Here is an 18953-nt window from a genome sequence, read left to right as displayed (position 1 = left end):
ATTTTCACAGTTTCTGCCTCTAATATTTGACAATTTGGCCAATGTTTCATTTGTGGTCCTTAAATTGTCACTTTAGAAATGTGCAGATACCCCCTATACACTTAAACCTTATGCTGGTTTGTTTGCTGTTGAGTGAGAAAACAAACTTTTTCATGTCAAGGACCCCCAAACTAATACGTATGCATATTATTATGTGGCTGCGGACCCCCATCTGAAACTACTACTACTACTACTACTGTATTTGGTGCCAGGGACACCCATACAAGGTATGTGTATAGGCTAATAACAAACCCATCCTCATGCTCTCAACATGTCGTGATGCGACATGTTAACGTGCATGCGATATTTCTTTTAAAGCCATTTCCCCATTTGGGGGGTGGGAGGGGGAGTCATCGGAAAAGTTTGGGAACCAACTGATCATGGAAAATGTCACTCGTAAATGTGGCGGAGAATCTTGAATTTGGCCGCCGACGCCGACGAGTCTGGCAGAATAAAATTTTTTTGCACTCTCTCGGATGTTTTATTTATGTATTTAATAAATTCGAAGAATTAATACAGTATGTGAGGAAATGGCTCATTAAGACGGCTGTTTTTTATGCAGTGCAGCTGCTGCCTTGTCCACGCACTGATTATGCCCGGGACAGCGCAGTGCATCCCTCATCGCCTCGTCCATCAAAGCGCCGTCTTCTCACGTCTCACTCTTCAAGGCTTATAGATCCTCTTTGTCCATCGGGCTGCAGGGGGGAGAATATCGTCACTTGTCGGGCAGGAAACCTCGTATCTCCAAGTTTCAGTCTAGCTTTCGAAATGATACATACAAAGCGAACGCTTAAATTTGGACATGCACGGTTTCCCACCCCTGACAACAACGATACGGTGTACCTCCTCCATCTGTTCATCATCACTTCGTATCCTCCTCCACCCATCATCCGCCTTCAACGGAGGAACCATTTTCCACCACCGGGCACCATGAACCTCCACAGTATTAGTGCTCGTCTAGCTCGCCATAATGGATGTGTCCGCCCCGGCCACGCTGCATGGAATGATACCATCAATTTCACATTCTCCATTATTTATTCAGTGGAAGGCTCACTAATGTAGCGGGCCGAGCCGTTACCGGAGGGCATGAGCACTCACGCTAGTCCATCGATCTTTTCTCCGTTGTGGATCCCAGCCGGGGTGTCACAATGGGGGGGGGGGAGTGGGACTGAGTCACTAGGGCCCAAGGTGGAGGGGCCTGGAATTATTTTATACTTTAGCTATTGAAAAATAGCAGATCTACAAGCTCACAGCGTGGCATCGAGTGCCGAGCTGCGAGCTTGTAGATCTGCTATTTTTGAAAATTAGTGAAAATATGTGCAAGTCTTTGGATATATGTATTTTTTAAGCGAACATTTGTAACTCAAGTTTTGCTTCTTGGGGGGGGGGGGGGGGGGATCCGTAGCCAAATCCTTTTGGGGGTCCTTGACGTGAAAACGTTTGAGCACCACTGACATAGAAACCTAGTTTAAAAAAAAAAAAAAAACTTTTAGAAGATGCTTACAGAATCGGGTCAAAAATATTCAAAAGACTTGCACAAATTTTCACGATTTTTCAATAGTTAAAGCACAAAATAATGTGTTCCCGGTCTAAATGGGTTAAACCCCCTCCTCCCGTTATGAAGAACATTCATGGGGGGGGGGCCCGCAGTGAATCCTTTGCACCCAGGGCCCAGAATTTGGTGTGACGCCCCTGGATCCCAGCATGCACATATAGACGGACCGCTAGCGGCGTATGGTGTCAACCAGCGCGGCAGGGTTTAACCCATTTAGAACGGGTACACATTATTGTGTATCATTATTTTATGCTTTAACTATTGAAAAATAGCAGATATACAAGCTCACAGCGCGGCACCGAGTGCCGCGCTGCGAGCTTGTAGATCTGCTATTTTTGAAAAATCGTGAAAATTAGAATTTTGACCGGATTCTATAAGTGTCTTTTGAATCCTTCTAAGATTTTTTGAAAAACCCTATGTTTCTATGTCAGCAATCTGGCCAGCCATCGTCAAAGAAAAGGTCCTTTTCACTTAAATGGAGCTCAGTTAGTCTGTCTTTGAGAGTCTACTATGTCAGTGGTACTCAAACCTTTTCATGTGAAGGTCCCCCAAAATGACATTTATTTGGCCACGGACCCGCATCTCAAAATATCTAGTTCCAGGGACCACCCAGAAGCAAAATTTGAGTTACAAACGTTCGCTTTGAAAATACATATTGTCAAAGATTTGCACATATTTTCACGACTTTTTCAAAAATAGCAGATATACAAGCTCGCAGCGCGGCACTCGGTGCCGCGCTGTGAGCTTGTATATCTGCTATTTTTCACTGGTTAAAGCATTCAATAATTCTAGGCCTAAATGGGTTTTAATGGTTGACTGCTCTATGACCATACTGTCATCTCATCCGTGTGTGTATTGTTGCGGCGCACACACTCCATTGGCCTGTGTGTGTGTGTGTGTGTGTGCGTGCGCGACAACTCTCAAGAGGCCTAATTATGTAGTTGGTGATGTCTGCGCAGCGATGGTTCTCAACCTGTGGGCTGGGGGCCCACTGGCGAGCCGTGAGGGTATCTATCGCTAATTGGGCCCCCTCACAAATAATAAGCAAAAAGATTTTTGTGATAATATAGCGATAATATTAAAACATACTGTATTTTTTTTTTCCTTTAAAGGACAAGTTTTCTTTTTTTTTACAACAAGGGTTCATATTTGAGATCGTAATTAGAGAAAAGGAAAGATGAGTGTTACAATGTTTTCATATACTTAGTGATTTTAACGATTTTGATTTGCTGGTTGGGGGCATGCATTCCCAAGATGCACCGCAAACTGAAATCAAAATACGGTACTAAAATCTTTTCTCTAGTTACAATCTAAAATATGAACCCTTGTTGTCCTTTAAAACCTTTTTTCATCCATTGATCCAAGCCGATCAATGATTGATCCCGATTGATTGACCATAACATGCTTGGAAAACCCATCTGACTTTTGAGGGTTTCATGTGAGCAGCCCTACTGATCCAGATCAGGTTGAGAACCACACTGGTGTAGAGTATGGCCAAGTCATTTTATTTTGTTTTCTCAGCAGGTTACTTATTCTTTCACTGTTTGTGTTTTAAGCCTGAATGTATATTGTGTATCATTATTTTACGCTTTAACTATTGAAAAATAGCAGATATACTCACAGCGCGGCATTCGGTGCCGCGCTGTGAGCTTGTATATCTGCTATTTTTCACTGGTTAAAGCATTCAATAATTCTAGGCCTAACTTAAGCAGCATTCCAACCGTTCAATATCTTTGAGAGCAAGTAATGGCAGACAGCGATAGGCTACTGTACCTCCAGCAATGACAGGCACATTCGTCATTCAACCACTCTTTAATTATCTGTTTCGTTATGGCCAAAGCTAGTCCCATATCTATACTTTAGCCTTCGTTTTTTCCCCCAATTATCTGCTGCTAAATAACAACATATCTTCTCCACATAAGTGTATACGTCTATTTTCATTCACAGAACCAACAAAGAAATGTCGTGGTGTTTTGTCAATATTGTTGCAAATGTGTTCTTTATTTCGCTGTGTCCGCCTGTGTATTTTTTGCACTATAAAGTCCTGAGTTATCCATGTAACCGTCAGAGTGTCCCGAGTGTAGCCAAACAGACCCATTCTGGGTCCCATTTTGTAGACTCGGGGGTTCAATTAAAACCAAACAACAGCTCCTTCTTTGGGTCTGGTTTGGTTCTATGTTGTACACTCTCACAGTTACATTAAAACTTGGGATTTTATTTTTGTGTGCATGTGTGTGCACGTGTGTGCGCGCGTGCGTGTGTGTGGGAAGGGTCCATAACTGTGCTGTGCCTTGTGTTTTATCACTGTTTCCCCCCTATTAGATCGCAACAAGGTTTGACCAGGTGGGGATCCCCTACACCCCTCCCCCCCCTCTACGCCCCCCTCTAACAACCCACCACCACCCCCACCCCTCACACCTCAACCCCTTTGCCTTTTGGCCCAATTCTACCCCCTCTGTCTCTTATCTCATTCCTCTGCTTAGAATAGTAGGTTCATGTGTTGTTTATGATGAAAGAAAAAGCATCGTTCACCGAATCAAACGTTAAACCGGAAACCTTTTTTTCCAATGATAGTCCGATAGCTTTCAAGTCCCAAAAATAATAATAAATATAGCTGCAAGCAGCGATAAAGTGGCCAAGGCAAAAGCATCAAGGGAAAGCAAAGAAGACATCAAAGAGAAACTAGAAGCAGTGTTCTTCCGAACAGGTCAGGTGTTTTTTTTGGCCCACTGGTGACTCTATAACAGGCCAATGTGAGAAGGGTGGCATCTGTTCCTTGGCCTAGTGGGAATGTGTGTGCAAAATCTCACACACATAGCAGGCTGCGTTTGAGACAATTTGTTCAAAAAGGAGCAATCCTGCAAACCTTGGAATTCAATTTTAGCCAATTAGATAGAATATGATATCGGACAAATCCGTCATGATCACATCACTGTAGAGATACTGTGTACTGATTTGTGTGATTTTCTGTCTATAGCTGCAGAGCGAGATGAACAAATCTCAGTGAGAGTTGCAAGGGCCCCATAGCCTAGTGCAGTGTTTGTTATTTTTGCCTTTTTCTTGAGTTTTGCCTTTTGTTCCCGTTCCCGAGTTCTTCATTTTTAGATTTTTGGCAAAGTTTATTTTTGCCATTTTTGAATTTTGGGTTTCACTGTACAACTGCATGGTGGGGGCTGGATAAATAAAAATCTTAACGAGACACAAATTGCTTATTATAAGCAGACATGGCAACCCAACTACTGACACTTTAATGCAAGGACAACAGGAAATCAAATGATGTTTTTCAGGACAGCTTTTTCAGCCCCCGCCTTTTTCAGGATATGAACAGGATAACAGGGGCGGTGCCAGGAATAACATGAATATATAGAGATAAATAGTAATACTGAATAAAAGTACGAAGGTATTGGCATCAACTTGAATTTTTTTGAAAATAGCAGATCTACAAGCTCACAATGCAATGCAACGCATGAGCATTTACTGGAGTAGCCTAGAAGTAAGACTATACAAGTGAAGTATAAAATACCTCAAAATTATACTAAGGATAGTATTTGAGTAAATGTACTCAGTTACTTTTACACCCCTGGCATTGTAGACCCAGATGCTTGTGAAACATGATAAAGAAATAGTCATGCAATAGTATGAATTTCAGTTTATTTACACAAAGGATTTGCAATTGCAAAATATTTGGCAGCATTATTTTCTGTAAGTGGCTAGCAGAGTCAGACTTAACTAAACTTAAATTGTTTTTATTGAAAAACGTTGAGGGGAAGGCGGCTGGGGGTCAAAACTTGGAACTTTAGACGCTCACATGGGGCTGCCGTCCTGTGGGCAGAGCAGACTATGGATTCCAATTGGGGGGTGTTGGAACCCAGCCAGCCTAGGTGGGGGAGGGAGAGAGAAATGAGGTGAGCTTCAGAATAATTACAGTTGAGCCACAATTTAGAGAAGAGGTGTTCAATCTGCCCGTTCCACACAATTCAGAATAATGAACCCACTTACACTGCCGTTCTTTGGCTTCAATGAAGCAATCTGGGAGCTGGTACTGATTGTCAGCTGATTGTCAGATGGGCTTCAGGTGTGAGGCTGAGCTTCCCCTGCATGGTTTGAAACAATAAACGAATAAATGAATGCACTCAAACATCATTACTTTATAAAGAAACTCAAAGTCATTACTTCAAAATCAAATCAAACTAGGAATGAGTGTCACTGCGGCTGCTTTTTCCTACCCATAACCATAGGTCAGACAGGATTGTGTCAGTCTTTCTGCAGGCTCGCCATCTTTCAGATTCAGTTCTAGGCAATAAACCTGGCCTGGATCAAAGAAAAAGGCCAAATGAATAGAAAAACAACAAATTCAAATAATCTGCTGCACTACAGGCTTGAAACAAAATAATTCCATTAATCTCCCCAACTAGGCATTGGCATTAAACTCAAAATACATCAATTCAATAATCAACGTTGCAGCTAACACTAACATACAAGCATTACATTCCAAAAGAAATCGTTTAACATTTAGATACCAAAACCAAAAACAACATAACATTTCAGAGCACATGGTCAGCTTACCAAGTGACACATTGTTCCTCCATCATACACAGCCAGTGTATCGAGTGGATCAGGTAGGTATGTTCAGGTGAGGTAAATCTAAAAGACAAATTATAGTATGGGTAAGTATAATGAATGAAACTGTTAGAAATTGGAATAGTTGTTGGAATAATGAACAGTGTACAGACCTGCAGCTGCTGCATAATGTAGCAGTGAGTAGCAGCAACCACCAGCACCATGCGGCTTCAAACAATCTGAGAGGGGGGGAGTGGCCTCAACTCAACCACTATTTATACCCTTGCTTAAGAAGGTTGCCATGTTTGGTCGGGTTGCCATGTTCAGTTGCAGTACCAGGGTTTTCACGGCAAAATGTTGTAAAATGTATTTTAAATGCATGAGGTAAGGCTTGAACAGGGGACTTCTGGAATGATAGACAAAGGCCTTACCATGTGAGCTATGCACAGCTCTGCACAGTGAGAAAATATTACTTTAAATGTTTGTTTTAGAAGCAGAAGAATAATTTGCATAAAACTTGCAATGTTGATAGAATTATTAAAAAAGCATGTTTCAATTTTTAAAAAATCCGATCTGACAGATCTTTAGATATTGGTCCAAAGTTCATGTAAAAAAAGTTCTGTGCACGTGACGCGAAAGTTCCGGAATAAAAGATGGTTTAAGTGTTTTACGAACTGCTCCAAAAGGCGGAAAATCGAAGGGCGGAGCTTACTTAACAAAGACACAGATGTCTTCAGCTTGAGTCAAGGCACGCGTGTAAGCAAGTTGCATGTCTTCAAACAAAACGAGGCATGACTTATGCCCCTTTAAAGTTTGAGTTTTCAAACGCTTCGTATAGCGCCCCCCTTTGGCCAATTGGAGTAAGATTGCTTTCAGTGATATTTGGACTAACCCTCGACATATTTGCCAAATGCCATGAACGTGTCACTTTGCATGTATGATTTAGAGGCAGAAGAATAATTTGCATAAAACTGCAACATTGAGTGAATTATTAAAAAATAATGTTTCGCTTTAAAGAAAATCCGGCCGCTGTGCGATGACCGTGTTGGTCCAAAGTTCATGTAAAAAAAGTTTTGCGCACGTTACGCGAAAATCCCAGGAGGAGATAGATTTTGACTGTTTTTCATATAATTCAAAATTGTGGGAGAGGTAAAGGTCAGAGGTCAAAAGTCAGAGCGTAAAAGTTGTTCGGCATGAGGAGACGCATACGTGTATACAGGTTTCATTGCTGTACCTGAAACAGGGCATGAGCTACACCAGTTCAAAGTTTGCACTTTCGAAGGCTTCCTACAGCGCCACCCTTTGGCCGATTGTTGCGAGCTTCGCGTTTTAGCCGTTTGGCATAGTCCTCTGCCATACTGCCATGAACGTGTCACTTTGCATGTATGATTTAGAGGCAGAAGAATAATTTGCATGAAACTGCATTATACGGTTAATTATTAAAAAATAATGTTTCGCTTTAAAGAAAATCCGGCCGCTGTGCGATGACCGTGTTGGTCCAAAGTTCATGTAAAAAAAGTTTTGCGCACGTTACGCGAAAATCCCAGGAGGAGATAGATTTTGACTGTTTTTCATATAATTCAAAATTGTGGGAGAGGTAAAGGTCAGAGGTCAAAAGTCAGAGCGTAAAAGTTGTTCGGCATGAGGAGACGCATAAGTGTATACAGGTTTCATTGCTGTACCTGAAACAGGGCAAGAGCTACACCAGTTCAAAGTTTGCACTTTCGAAGGCTTCCTACAGCGCCACCCTTTGGCCGATTGTTGCGAGCTTCGCGTTTTAGCCGTTTGGCATAGTCCTCTGCCATACTGCCGAGTTTCGTAAAAAGCGACTGCACGGTCTAGCCGCTAGAGCAAAAGTGGCGGAATAATAATAATAATAATAATAGTGATGAAGTCCAATAACAATGAGTGGCCAAGGCATTGCCACTTCGTGGCCTTGGCCACTAATAATAATAGGCCACTATCATGATTCAAATAAAAATACTGTTTGCCGTAGAGGGGGAAATAAAAACAGTCATTTGTTTCAGGTGGGCCTTCTATCGTTATGGGGCTTGCAGGCAGCAAAGGCCAAGAACCACTTCTGTTTAAAACTGTCCAGCTACTCTAGCAGCACGAGCCATTAACCCTGGACAGAGAGAGAGAGAGAGAGAGAGAGAGAGAGAGAGAGAGAGAGAGAGAGAGAGACAAAACATAGTGTAGTGTTGAGGCGGTAGATGATAGATCTTTATTTTGTATTTTTTTATCAATTTAATTGCACATACAGGAGCTTGGTCACATATTATGTAAAGTGCCAGAACTGCGATCCACAAACCAATGACAGGCCACGTCGTGGGGCATTAACGAAAAGGTCGACAAGTCAACTCAGTCGACTTCATTACACAAGTCGACTCCCACCAGAGAAAGTCGAAGTTGAAAAAAAAATCCTTTGTATTTTTTTTAGCATGGCCGTGTGTGTATCCGTGTATGTATCCGTGTATGTATCCGTGTGTGTATGTAGCCTGAATACCACTGGTGGCCAGAGAGGGTGCTGCTGAGTCTAGCCTGGGCATCAACTGCAATAGGCCTACACACACACACGCCCTCTCTCTTACACACACACACACACACACGCACGCACACACCCCTGGGTGAGCAACACACACACACACACACACACACACACACACACACACACACACACACACACACCCCCCCCCCCCCCCCTTAAAACATATTCGTGGGTTCTTTGAAAGCTATCAGAATATCTTGTGGGGGTTTTACCCCCCCGTTTAACCGTTTAGCAGAGCCTGACCTAAAAAGCTCTGGGCCCTATTATGCCGCATGCTAGACTAATGTGCATCAAAGCATGTAACATCCTGCATGCAGCTGTTAGTAGCAAGGGGCCCCAGGGGGCCACAGAGAGAGAGAGAGAGAGAGAGAGAGAGAGAGAGAGAGAGGAGAAGACAGGAACCATAATATAATTCATCACGTGGTTGCCATGATGTTTGGGAATACCCCACAACTTTTAGTTGTTGGTAGGGGTGGGCGATATGGTGATAAATATCGTTGAGACGATACAATGTCTCCACCATATGCCTTTTCAGAGGTATCGTATATATTGTGATACAATTGAGGGAGCCTTATAAAAAATCCTGTTGAATCGTTAATACAGAGATTCATTGCAGAATTCAATTTAAACCTGCATTTTGGTCTAAATCAGTAGTTCTCAAACTTTAAAATGTCAAGGTCTCCACTTAACTCTGACAGTATACAAATGATGTATTCATTTGTATACTGTCAGAGTTACATACTTGTTAAGTTCAAATTAGACCTCCCCAAAGGAACCCAGAGAGTCTAGTTTTTGTCAAGTAACTTGAAAAACAAAAACCAATGTGAAAGAGAATCGTGATAAAATCGTGTATCGTGATACAGCTTGGGAAAATATTGTGATATTGTATTTTTCCATATCGCCCACCCCTAGTTGTTGAGATGAGTAGTTGAGTACAGTATGAAATGATATGTCACGGTAGCTTTTTGTCAGTTTATGGCGTTGCTGGCCTGCTTAAAAGTTGGCAATTACTGTGACATTTGGCCAGATAGAGCAGGTGCTGTGCCGTAGGCAAGCTCTAGTAAGCAATATGTGTATAATGTTTAGTCCCACGTATGGATAAAGACCTGCAGATGCTGTAGTGAAACATAATCTATCTGGTTGCGACCGTAGGTCGCATTTACTATCAAAACCTGCACAAACTGTGAGTGAGTCCGTCAGTCCGTCAGTCCGTCCGTCAGTCTGTCTGTCACACCTCACACGTCACACTTTTTCCCTGCTTATATCTCCGCAACCGTTGCCCCGATCCATGCCAAATTTTGCACACACGTTCCTTGGCTGCCAAACTACAACCTCCAAGGACCCCCGGAGCTCCAGGGACCCCCAGGTCCCTGGGGGACCCCCAGATGTAAAAAATGACCAAATGCGCAAACATGACCAAATGACCACCCCAACGGGGCTGCTCACGGGGAATTCCCGGGGACCACCGACTCCTGGTGCTCCAGAACGGATGCAAAAGTGGTGGCGCCCCCAGTGGAGGACCCCCTACACTGCAGCTCACATAAAATGCCGTAACTCCGGCTAGGAGCGACCGGGACAGCCGGGGCCGGTACCTATTCGTCCGCCTTGCCGGCGCGGAGACCCCACCCCTCATTTCTCACATGGCCCTCTTCTAGCGCCACCATGAGGCCGATTCTTGCAAAACACATTTTTGGACACTGCTCCTACAATTTTCGCCCTAAAATCACGCAAATCGGTACACAGTATGTCTACACTCATCCCATCAACATGAATCTGTCCCATATAGCGCCACCTCCAGGCCCATTTTTAAAAACACATTTTTGGACACTGCTCCTACAGATTTTGCCCTAAAATCACGAAAATCACTACACAGTATGTCTACACTCATGTCATCAACATGGATCAGGAAGACTTTGGCAAAACACATTTTTGCCCTATTTGTGGAGATAAGTGACCTACGGTCGCTTATCTCCCGATTAGGGAGCCTTACTGGTGATAACTATTTGACCATTCATTAACGTCCAGTTTTTCAATGGCACTGTTGAGAGTTTTCGTCGTTTCATATCGTTGCAGTGACATTATTACAGCGGTCCCATCCTAATTTACAGTACACTTTAAGACAGAATAAGACATAATAAAGCCATAATAAGAAATAATGTGTTGGTAATTAGAACTAATATGTTTTATTAGACAGAAACAAAGACAGAATAGCAGAAAGAGCGGATACATTCTCTGGCACCGGCACCTGCCGCGGAACTGCGGCGGCAGATACCGCCGCACGACCGGCAGTCCGAACGGCAGTCGCACTGCATCGCCGGCGATAGGCCTGGCAGTTCGACCGGCAGTAGGACCGGCGACCGCCGCACGGACCGGCAGGTCCCAACGCGGTAAACTGCCAGTCCGTGCGGTGGTGGCTGTTACCAGTTACCAGCGATGCCTGTCCTACCTACAGTTCCGTGCGGCGGCCGCCGGTCCTATCGCCGGGCGATGCAGCACGACTGATGGTCGAACTGCCGGTCGGCAGGTGCCGGTGCCAGAGAATGTATTCGCTCTTTCTGCTATTCTGTCTTTGTTTCTGTCTAATAAAACATATTAGTTCTAATTACCAACACATTATTTCTTATTATGGCTTTATTATGTCTCATTCTGTCTTAAAGTGTACTGTAAATTAGGATGGGACCATTATAGCTACAGTATAAGAGAGTCAGTAAACCCAAAACGTCTTCTATTCTTCTATATTTATCCCAGTCGAGAAAAAGAGTAGATATATAATAAGTAAGTCTTCTTCTGTAGCTCTCCACAGCCTGTGAAATTGTTCCGTTTTATTCAGCGCACATCTGTCTGTTTGTCGTTGTTTATATTGGTCTTTTTTTCATAGTTCTCTGAAATGCTGATTCGGCAGTATGTAGGTAACACTTTCATATGGGAAGCAGGAGATTATAATGAAATTCTGTAAGGGAAAATAAAATATAAAAAAGAGGTTCCCTCCTTGTATGAAACGTTGTATCCCTCCTCTATCCTGTCTCAGCATCCTGGTCGAATGGGGAGCAACTGTCCAGTCCATGAATTCGTTATTATTTCTCTGGTCTGAGATATTCCAGTCAGTTTGTGTTTGAGTGTTTGTTTTACACTTTTGCAACCCAATTTAGGTTTATTTTATTGGCCCTTTGTGCTCGATGGCACCCCAAATTGGAGTGTCAATTCTGTGGTTTGCATGTTGGGGGGAGAGGTATTTGAAGCTCTCACACATTGACTGGACTGTCCAGGATGAAAGAAATAACAGATAGGAATTCTTAACCACTTAAAACCTTCTAATCTTGGACTGCTTTTTTCAGTCTACACCAAATCTCTTTGCCGAAAATAGCTGATCTAACAAGCTCACAACAAATCGCGAGCTTGTAGAACAGCCATTTTTGGCTTACGTTCCCCCCAGAATATAGATATTGGGGCTCAAGTGGTTGGCCTTGGCAGCATCTTACTACTACTGGCTGAAGGCTAAGTCATACTTCATCAAACACAAATGCACATTCCACTGAAAATCTTCAGGTGACTTTTTTTTTTTTCAGTTGAAAGCGCATTCACTCTAAAAACAAAAACTAGGCTCTACTCAATTTTATTGGTGAAACATTTTTACACTCAAAAATATTGAGTAAATATTACTGTTATGAAATCAGGTAGATGATACTCAATTAATTTGAGTAAAAGTAACCAAAACTTTTACGTACTTATTAACAACTAAAATTGAGTACAATGACCTAAAGAAATTGAGTAGATATAATTAAATTATTCAGTCAATGCCACAAAAGACTACAAGTAAATACATTGAAATATTAAGTAGATCTAATTGAATATTAGAGTATGATTTAACAAAACAAATATGTCACATTTACTTTATTCATTTACTTTTATTGATTTAATTCATATAGTACCATTTACCCCTTTCATTTACTTTACCTTTTACTCCAGGAGTACATGATGTCAAATGAATACACATGAAATAATTATGCAGATAATTATGTTTTTAATCAACTAATTTTGACCAGTGTAACACCACATCAAGTATGAACATTCAACATACTTTAGTATGTAAATGACATGCAACAATGCCTGCAAAAACAATATGTTTAAAGATAATGATCAGGAAAGGGGTATCCCTGACACTTTTAAAATTCTGTTTACTACAGAATTCTGTTTACTGCTGTAAAGAGCAGTGTGTGTTCACAATACTGTATATACGTACCTCTAATTGAACTGTGCATACTGTAAGTAAGCAGTCTGTCAAACATTATGCACCATAAGAACAATGAGCCCATCAAATGAACAGTAAGTCATAACCACAAAATACATTAAAGACAGTCAGAGGCCATTTGGCATGAAAGAAAATCACAACTTGGAATATGAAATAACAAATAAGCATTTACAGTAGCTCAACATTTAAACATATTGACTATGCACACGTGTAATGTCTATATGCTAAACTGACCTGTTTGCATTATGACTCGAATGCACCAGAAACAAACACTTTACATTAACTAATTACTATCAGCAACAAATACCATTGCAAAAATGCTGTTTTGACAATAAATCCACTTTCAGTAGGTTATACCCACTTTCTGAGAGCATCTTGCTGAACAGTAGTCGGCAAGCAGACATTTTTTCAGTCTCTGAACTTTGGCTGAAAGGTGTCCAGGATCCAACTCAACTAGTACTTTTTGGAACATCTCAAGACCATATCTGAGGTTCTTGGGGTATCTCAGATTAAAGGCATAGAACAGTCCCAACAGATAGCAGCAGACCCCCAAGATTGTTGAGGGCAGTGATGCCCTTAATCACAATACCTACATCAGTAGGTTCATTCATTGAGTCCTCTTGGTTCTGCAGCAGGTAGATCTTCATCTTCATCATCACCTCCTCTGTCAACTTCTCTTCTACTCTGACAGGTGCACCAGCAGCTTCCTTCCTGCACACATTGTGAAGATAATTGTTTAGAGCTCACTTTCAGGCTAAATGTTACAAGACACACAGACACACATTGAGCAATCCTAGCTGTCTCCACACATGCAGCCCTGGGCATAATCTTGAATCAGTTGGACCAGACATGCAACGGATGCAACAGCCATTCAGCCAATGTCACAACCTCATTCTCTGGACATCACTATGCTGTTCCTTTGCATGTGATGGTCTCATCCACGATGACATTAAAACGTCAAAACATTTATTTTACTAACTTGAAAGTCCTTGATCTTGACACTATCTTCTTCCAGATGGTCGATGAGACATCGGATGATGACCTCTCGTGTTCGTTGATTGGGGATTCCTCTCTGCAGAATAGAAAAATAATTATTTGAACAATAAAGAAAAAGTATGACTGCACTTTCATAACTAACATAAACTTTGGCAATACAATTGTTTCCACAACCCAGTTTTAGCAACGGAAGCTGGGAGACTGTCCTTAGTAGCTATTAAGACATACATTTAGAAATGAATAATCAGGAGAGAGAGAGTTGCAGGGGATAAAGATGAGTTTAGCATAAATTAATATAGTAATTATTGTCATTAGCCAGGTGAAATATAATTAAAGCAGTTAGAGTAAATGAAAGTTTCATACCTGAAGTACAATACTCATTTGTGCCCAAACTGCCCTTCTTGGACTGGAACATGGACAGTAGTTTGGGGGTATAGAAGTCCAACATTGCCATACATTTTGGCTCAAGATTCAGTGTGGTGATCATCCTGAACTTTGCACTAACCTGGAAGACAGAGATGAGGGGAAGAGAGTAAAAAAGAAGACATGTAGATAATAATGTAGGCCTATACCTGTGCATTTTATCTTCATTGTACACACCATTGTATGCAGCTGTGCATAGCTTGTAATAAATGCAAAAAGTCACAATGACTAGAGGGCTTGCACATTCCTCTCACTGTAACCTTAACTAGCTGCACACCTTTGTAAAGAACATAAGTTATACCCAATACATTTGTGTAGCCTATATGCACAAAGATACAGTAAATCTACTTACCAATATTTGCAAACACTCTCCAGGTTTCTTGTTGAAGAAGATGTGTGCTGCTGCTGTTTGTTGACAGAATGTTCCAGTAGAACTTTCCCATGAACCCTTGTGTACAATTTTGAATCTTAGTCATATCTACTCAATTGTTTAAGTTGTTGTGAGAGATGAAAGATTATTAAGTTGGAATGAATAATAATTAAGGGTCTTTTTAAATTGATCCATATAAGTACTCCATACTCAAATATTATGAAGGAAAATTACCAAAACAAATTGAGTATAATTCATGAATAAAATCAGTTGGTCAAATACTAATTTATTCTCATGAAATTAACTCAAATAATATATGTACATCTAACTCAAAAAGAACAGTTGGATTTTTACTCATTTTGTTTGGTGTAAATATAACTTTTTCTAATAGTGCTATTTACTCGGTCACAGAATTCTTTCTTAGAGTGTTGTTTTTGTCGTATGGCGACAAAGCTGGAAGCGTGTATGAAGCGTGAATGAACAGCTTTGGTTCCTCCTGAAAAAGAAACACCTCGGTTTCTTTTGTACAGCTGATTACAGCTTGTTGGATAGAAACGTTGGTCCCGAATGCATAAAGTTCTGCAAACATGCGTTCTGATCTTGGATCACGGCTCATATTGGTCTGGCTGAAGGAGCTTAACAGCGGCTGTTGTAGCATGTTCAGAAAGGAGTACTACTACTGCTTTTTTTTTTTTTTTTTGCAGTTCTTTCCAGGCTACTTGGGTAGAAGTAGTCTGAACCTTGCAGTCTGAAATGAGAACAGGCTCCTTGCAAAAACCCGGGACAGGCTAAACGTAAATGTTTGCAAGGGGAAACTGTTTGGCGCTGTAAAGAAAACGGTTTCTCTGTAGAATTTAAAGCAAAAATGTTATTAGACAGGATATGAATCGTCCTGGTGTGGTGAACCCCAGCCATCCAGTGTTTCGGTTGTATTTGCAAATACAATTTGACACCCTGAAAGGAATAGGTTGACTTATAGGCTAATAAGCTGTTAGATGAATTCACCATTGTGTGTGACTGTGTTCTGTATTCATTTTGCTCAGATGCTTTTGCTTTGAAAGCTACGCTGGCTTCTGTATAAATATTAACATGTACTGTTGCTAACTAAATAACGGACTGAACAGTGGGCACAGTTGTAACTGGGACAGTGTTGTTTTTGACAGCAAATTTTGATTTCGTTTTAGTCATAGTCTTTTGAATAAAATGTCTTTTAGTTTTAGTCATAATTTAGTCACCTGAAAAGTATTAGTTATAGTCTAATTTTAGTCGACTAAATATCATAAGATTTTAGGCGACTAAATCTACAGTTGATTTAGTCAACTAAAATGTATTTTGGCAGGCCTTGATGACATTGTAATGGCTGATTTTACACTTGGTTGCGTGCTGAAAATAGCAGATCTACAAGCTGCGACGCGTTGTGAGCTTGTAGATCTGCTATTTTCACCTGAGAGCAACCAAACATAAAATGACTCTCTTCTCCACTAGTCCCTCCCTAACGTTTTAGTCTAGTTTTTATTTTGTTGACGAAATTGTCAATATATTTAGTCTTAGTTTTAGTCATCACAGCTTACTTTTTATTTCGTTTTTATGTCGTTTTCGTCTGTGAAAAAAAACGCAAAACATTTTTCGTCATAGTTTTAGTCGACAAAATCAACACTGAACTGGGATGTAACCTTTTCAATCACACGATGATAAATGGATGAACAGTAATGCGAGATTTTTATTTGAATTTTGAATTTTCTCAAAGCCCTTTTCAAAGATATTCTTTTCTTTTTTTGGTGCCGCTTATTTGCCAAAAAGTCGATGTATTCCTTCAAAAGGCAACTTGGTCTCTGATCAGCCCTCCCATTCAAAGCTCTGTATTTAACCCATTTAGAAAAGGTACACATTATTGTGTATCATTATTTTATGCTTTAACTATTTAAAAATAGCAGATATACAAGCTCACAGCGCGGCACCGAGTGCCGCGCTGCGAGCTTGTAGATCTGCTATTTTTGAAAAATCGTGAAAATTTGAATTTTGACCCGATTCTATAAGTGTCTTTTGAATCCTTCTAAGATTTTTTGAAAAAACCTATGTTTCTATGTCAGCAATCTGGCCAGCCATCGTCAAAGAAAAGGTCCTTTTCACTTACAGTAACTGGAGCTCAGTTAGTCTGTTCTTGAGAGACTACTATGTCAGTGGTTCTCAAACCTTTTCATGTGAAGGACCCCCAAAATGATATTTATTTGGCCACAGACCCCCATCTAAAAATATTTATTTCCAGGGACCCCCCCAGAAGCAAAATTTGAGTTACAAACCTTCGCTTTGAAAATACATATATTCAAAGATTTGCACACATTTTCACGACTTTTTCAAAAATAGCAGATCTACAAGCTCGCAGCGCGGCACTCGGTGCCGCGCTGTGAGCTTGTATATCTGCTATTTTTCACTGGTTAAAGCATTCAATAATTCTAGGCCCTAAATGGATTAACGTCCAGGAGCACCTTGAAATCCAACCAAACCACCTTCCCTTCACCCTGTTCTCATTTGCATGGAGAAAAAGAGTTGAAACGTAGCTCCCGTAGAGAACGACAATAACGACTTGCTGTGGAATAACCGCATAATTTGCATGCATTAACCACTTGAACCAGGGTTGTCAAACGTGCGGCCCGTGGGCCGTTTGTGGCCCCGGGGAGAGGTTCAATGCGGCCCAGGACCGGAAGAGTTTCACATTTGTAGTTATGGCTATTTGAAATGTAATTATTTTATTTTCAAATGGATTATTGGGGCTTCTTTAACAAAAAATAGCATGTTTTTTCACCACTCATACCAAATTTATTGTAGCCTATAACTGCACTTCCGATAATTAAAGTCAATAATTAAACTACTTATTCTTCGTAATAATAGACAACAAACTAAAGTGATATATTGTAGTTATACCGTAGCAGTGACTGAGACAAAGCCAATTACAGCTCTGTAAGTAAACGAACACGCGTGCGCGTCCGCAATTGGACGCGGCCCACACCATGTCACCTTTCGTCCAATGCGGCCCGCACTCCGAAATGAGTTTGACCACCCTGACTTAAACCCTACTGTATACTTAAACCCTACTCTATACTTGGTCCCCTCCTTTTTTCCTACACGCCAAAATGTCTTTGCTGTAAAACTTTAGACAGTCTGCAAGCTCACGACGTGTTGCGAGGCAATGAGTCGTAAGCTTGTAGATAGGCTATTTTCGCTGTGTGTCGGGGCTACTATGACACGCACAGAGGAGGGGACTCATGGGTTTAACGTGGTTAATATGTAGATTTCCGGCCGACTATAGCTCATGTAATCCAGGATTACATGAATTGCATACGGTAGATGAATGGTTTGGAGAGGCATGTCACTACTGTGTTGTGAGTCGATTCATTTGTAATGTAAATAATTCATTTGTAATGTAAATAAGTGTGTGGCGCTGGGTAACGTCAATGTTCAACATAATGTCCCACATACGCTTTGTAACCTGCTACTGTGCATTACACTCATCAAGACAAACATTGTTTAATAATTATTTGAACAGAAAGCGCTGTTTTGCCCTTATGCTAATAAAGTAAAGTAATAACATATTAGTTCTCATTATAGCTTTTACACTACTAGGTAGAATTCTAGCTTTTTCATGACTATTAGTTCTATAATACTTTTTAGGTCTATATTTTTTTTATGTTTTGTGTAATGGTTATTGAATTGCCGGCTTTGGCTATGCTACTTTGATGCATTAGCGTCTAACACAAGTGTAGATCTACAGATCTACCGAGTGCAGCGCTGCGAGCTTGTAGATCTGCTATTTTTGGAAAAATCGTGAACACTTGTGCAAGTATTTGAATATTTTTTTGAACTGATTCTATACATGTCTTCTAAATCCTTCTTCTAAATCAGTGCTTCTCAAACCTTTTCAGGTCAAGGACCCCCAAAATGACATGCATTTGGCCGCGCACCCCCAATCACAAAATATGTTGTTCTAGGGACCACCTAGAAGCAAATATTTGAGTTACAAATGTTCGCTTTTAAAAAGATACATTCAAAGACTTGCAAAAAACAAATCAAGATTTTTTCAAAATAGCTTGTAGATCTGCTGTTTTTCAATAGTCATAGCATCAAACAATTCTAGGCCCTAAATGGGTTTAAATAAAGGCTTTTAATTCACCAAAGGATTGACCTGTCCTGAGTGCCAGCACGGTTCTGTGGTGTA

General features: G+C 40.9%; 1 protein-coding gene across 1 annotated transcript in view; it reads left to right on the top strand.

Annotated features, from left to right (window-relative positions):
- cacna1ba (calcium channel, voltage-dependent, N type, alpha 1B subunit, a) overlaps positions 1-18953 on the top strand; it is a gene marked incomplete at both ends in the record, with an annotated part of 221504 nt that overhangs the window by 140457 nt on the left and 62094 nt on the right. Inside the window, one exon of the mRNA XM_080738497.1 lies at positions 3917-3937. Coding sequence (XP_080594623.1) covers positions 3917-3937 — 21 coding nt within the window. The remainder of the gene's footprint in view (positions 1-3916; positions 3938-18953) is intronic.

Source organism: Nannobrachium achirus (assembly GCF_963921795.1).
Source record: "Nannobrachium achirus genome assembly, chromosome: 12".
Lineage (NCBI taxonomy): Eukaryota > Metazoa > Chordata > Actinopteri > Myctophiformes > Myctophidae > Nannobrachium > Nannobrachium achirus.
The sequence above is the reverse complement of the archived record's forward strand: the minus strand, read 5'-3'. Positions and strand labels throughout refer to the sequence as shown.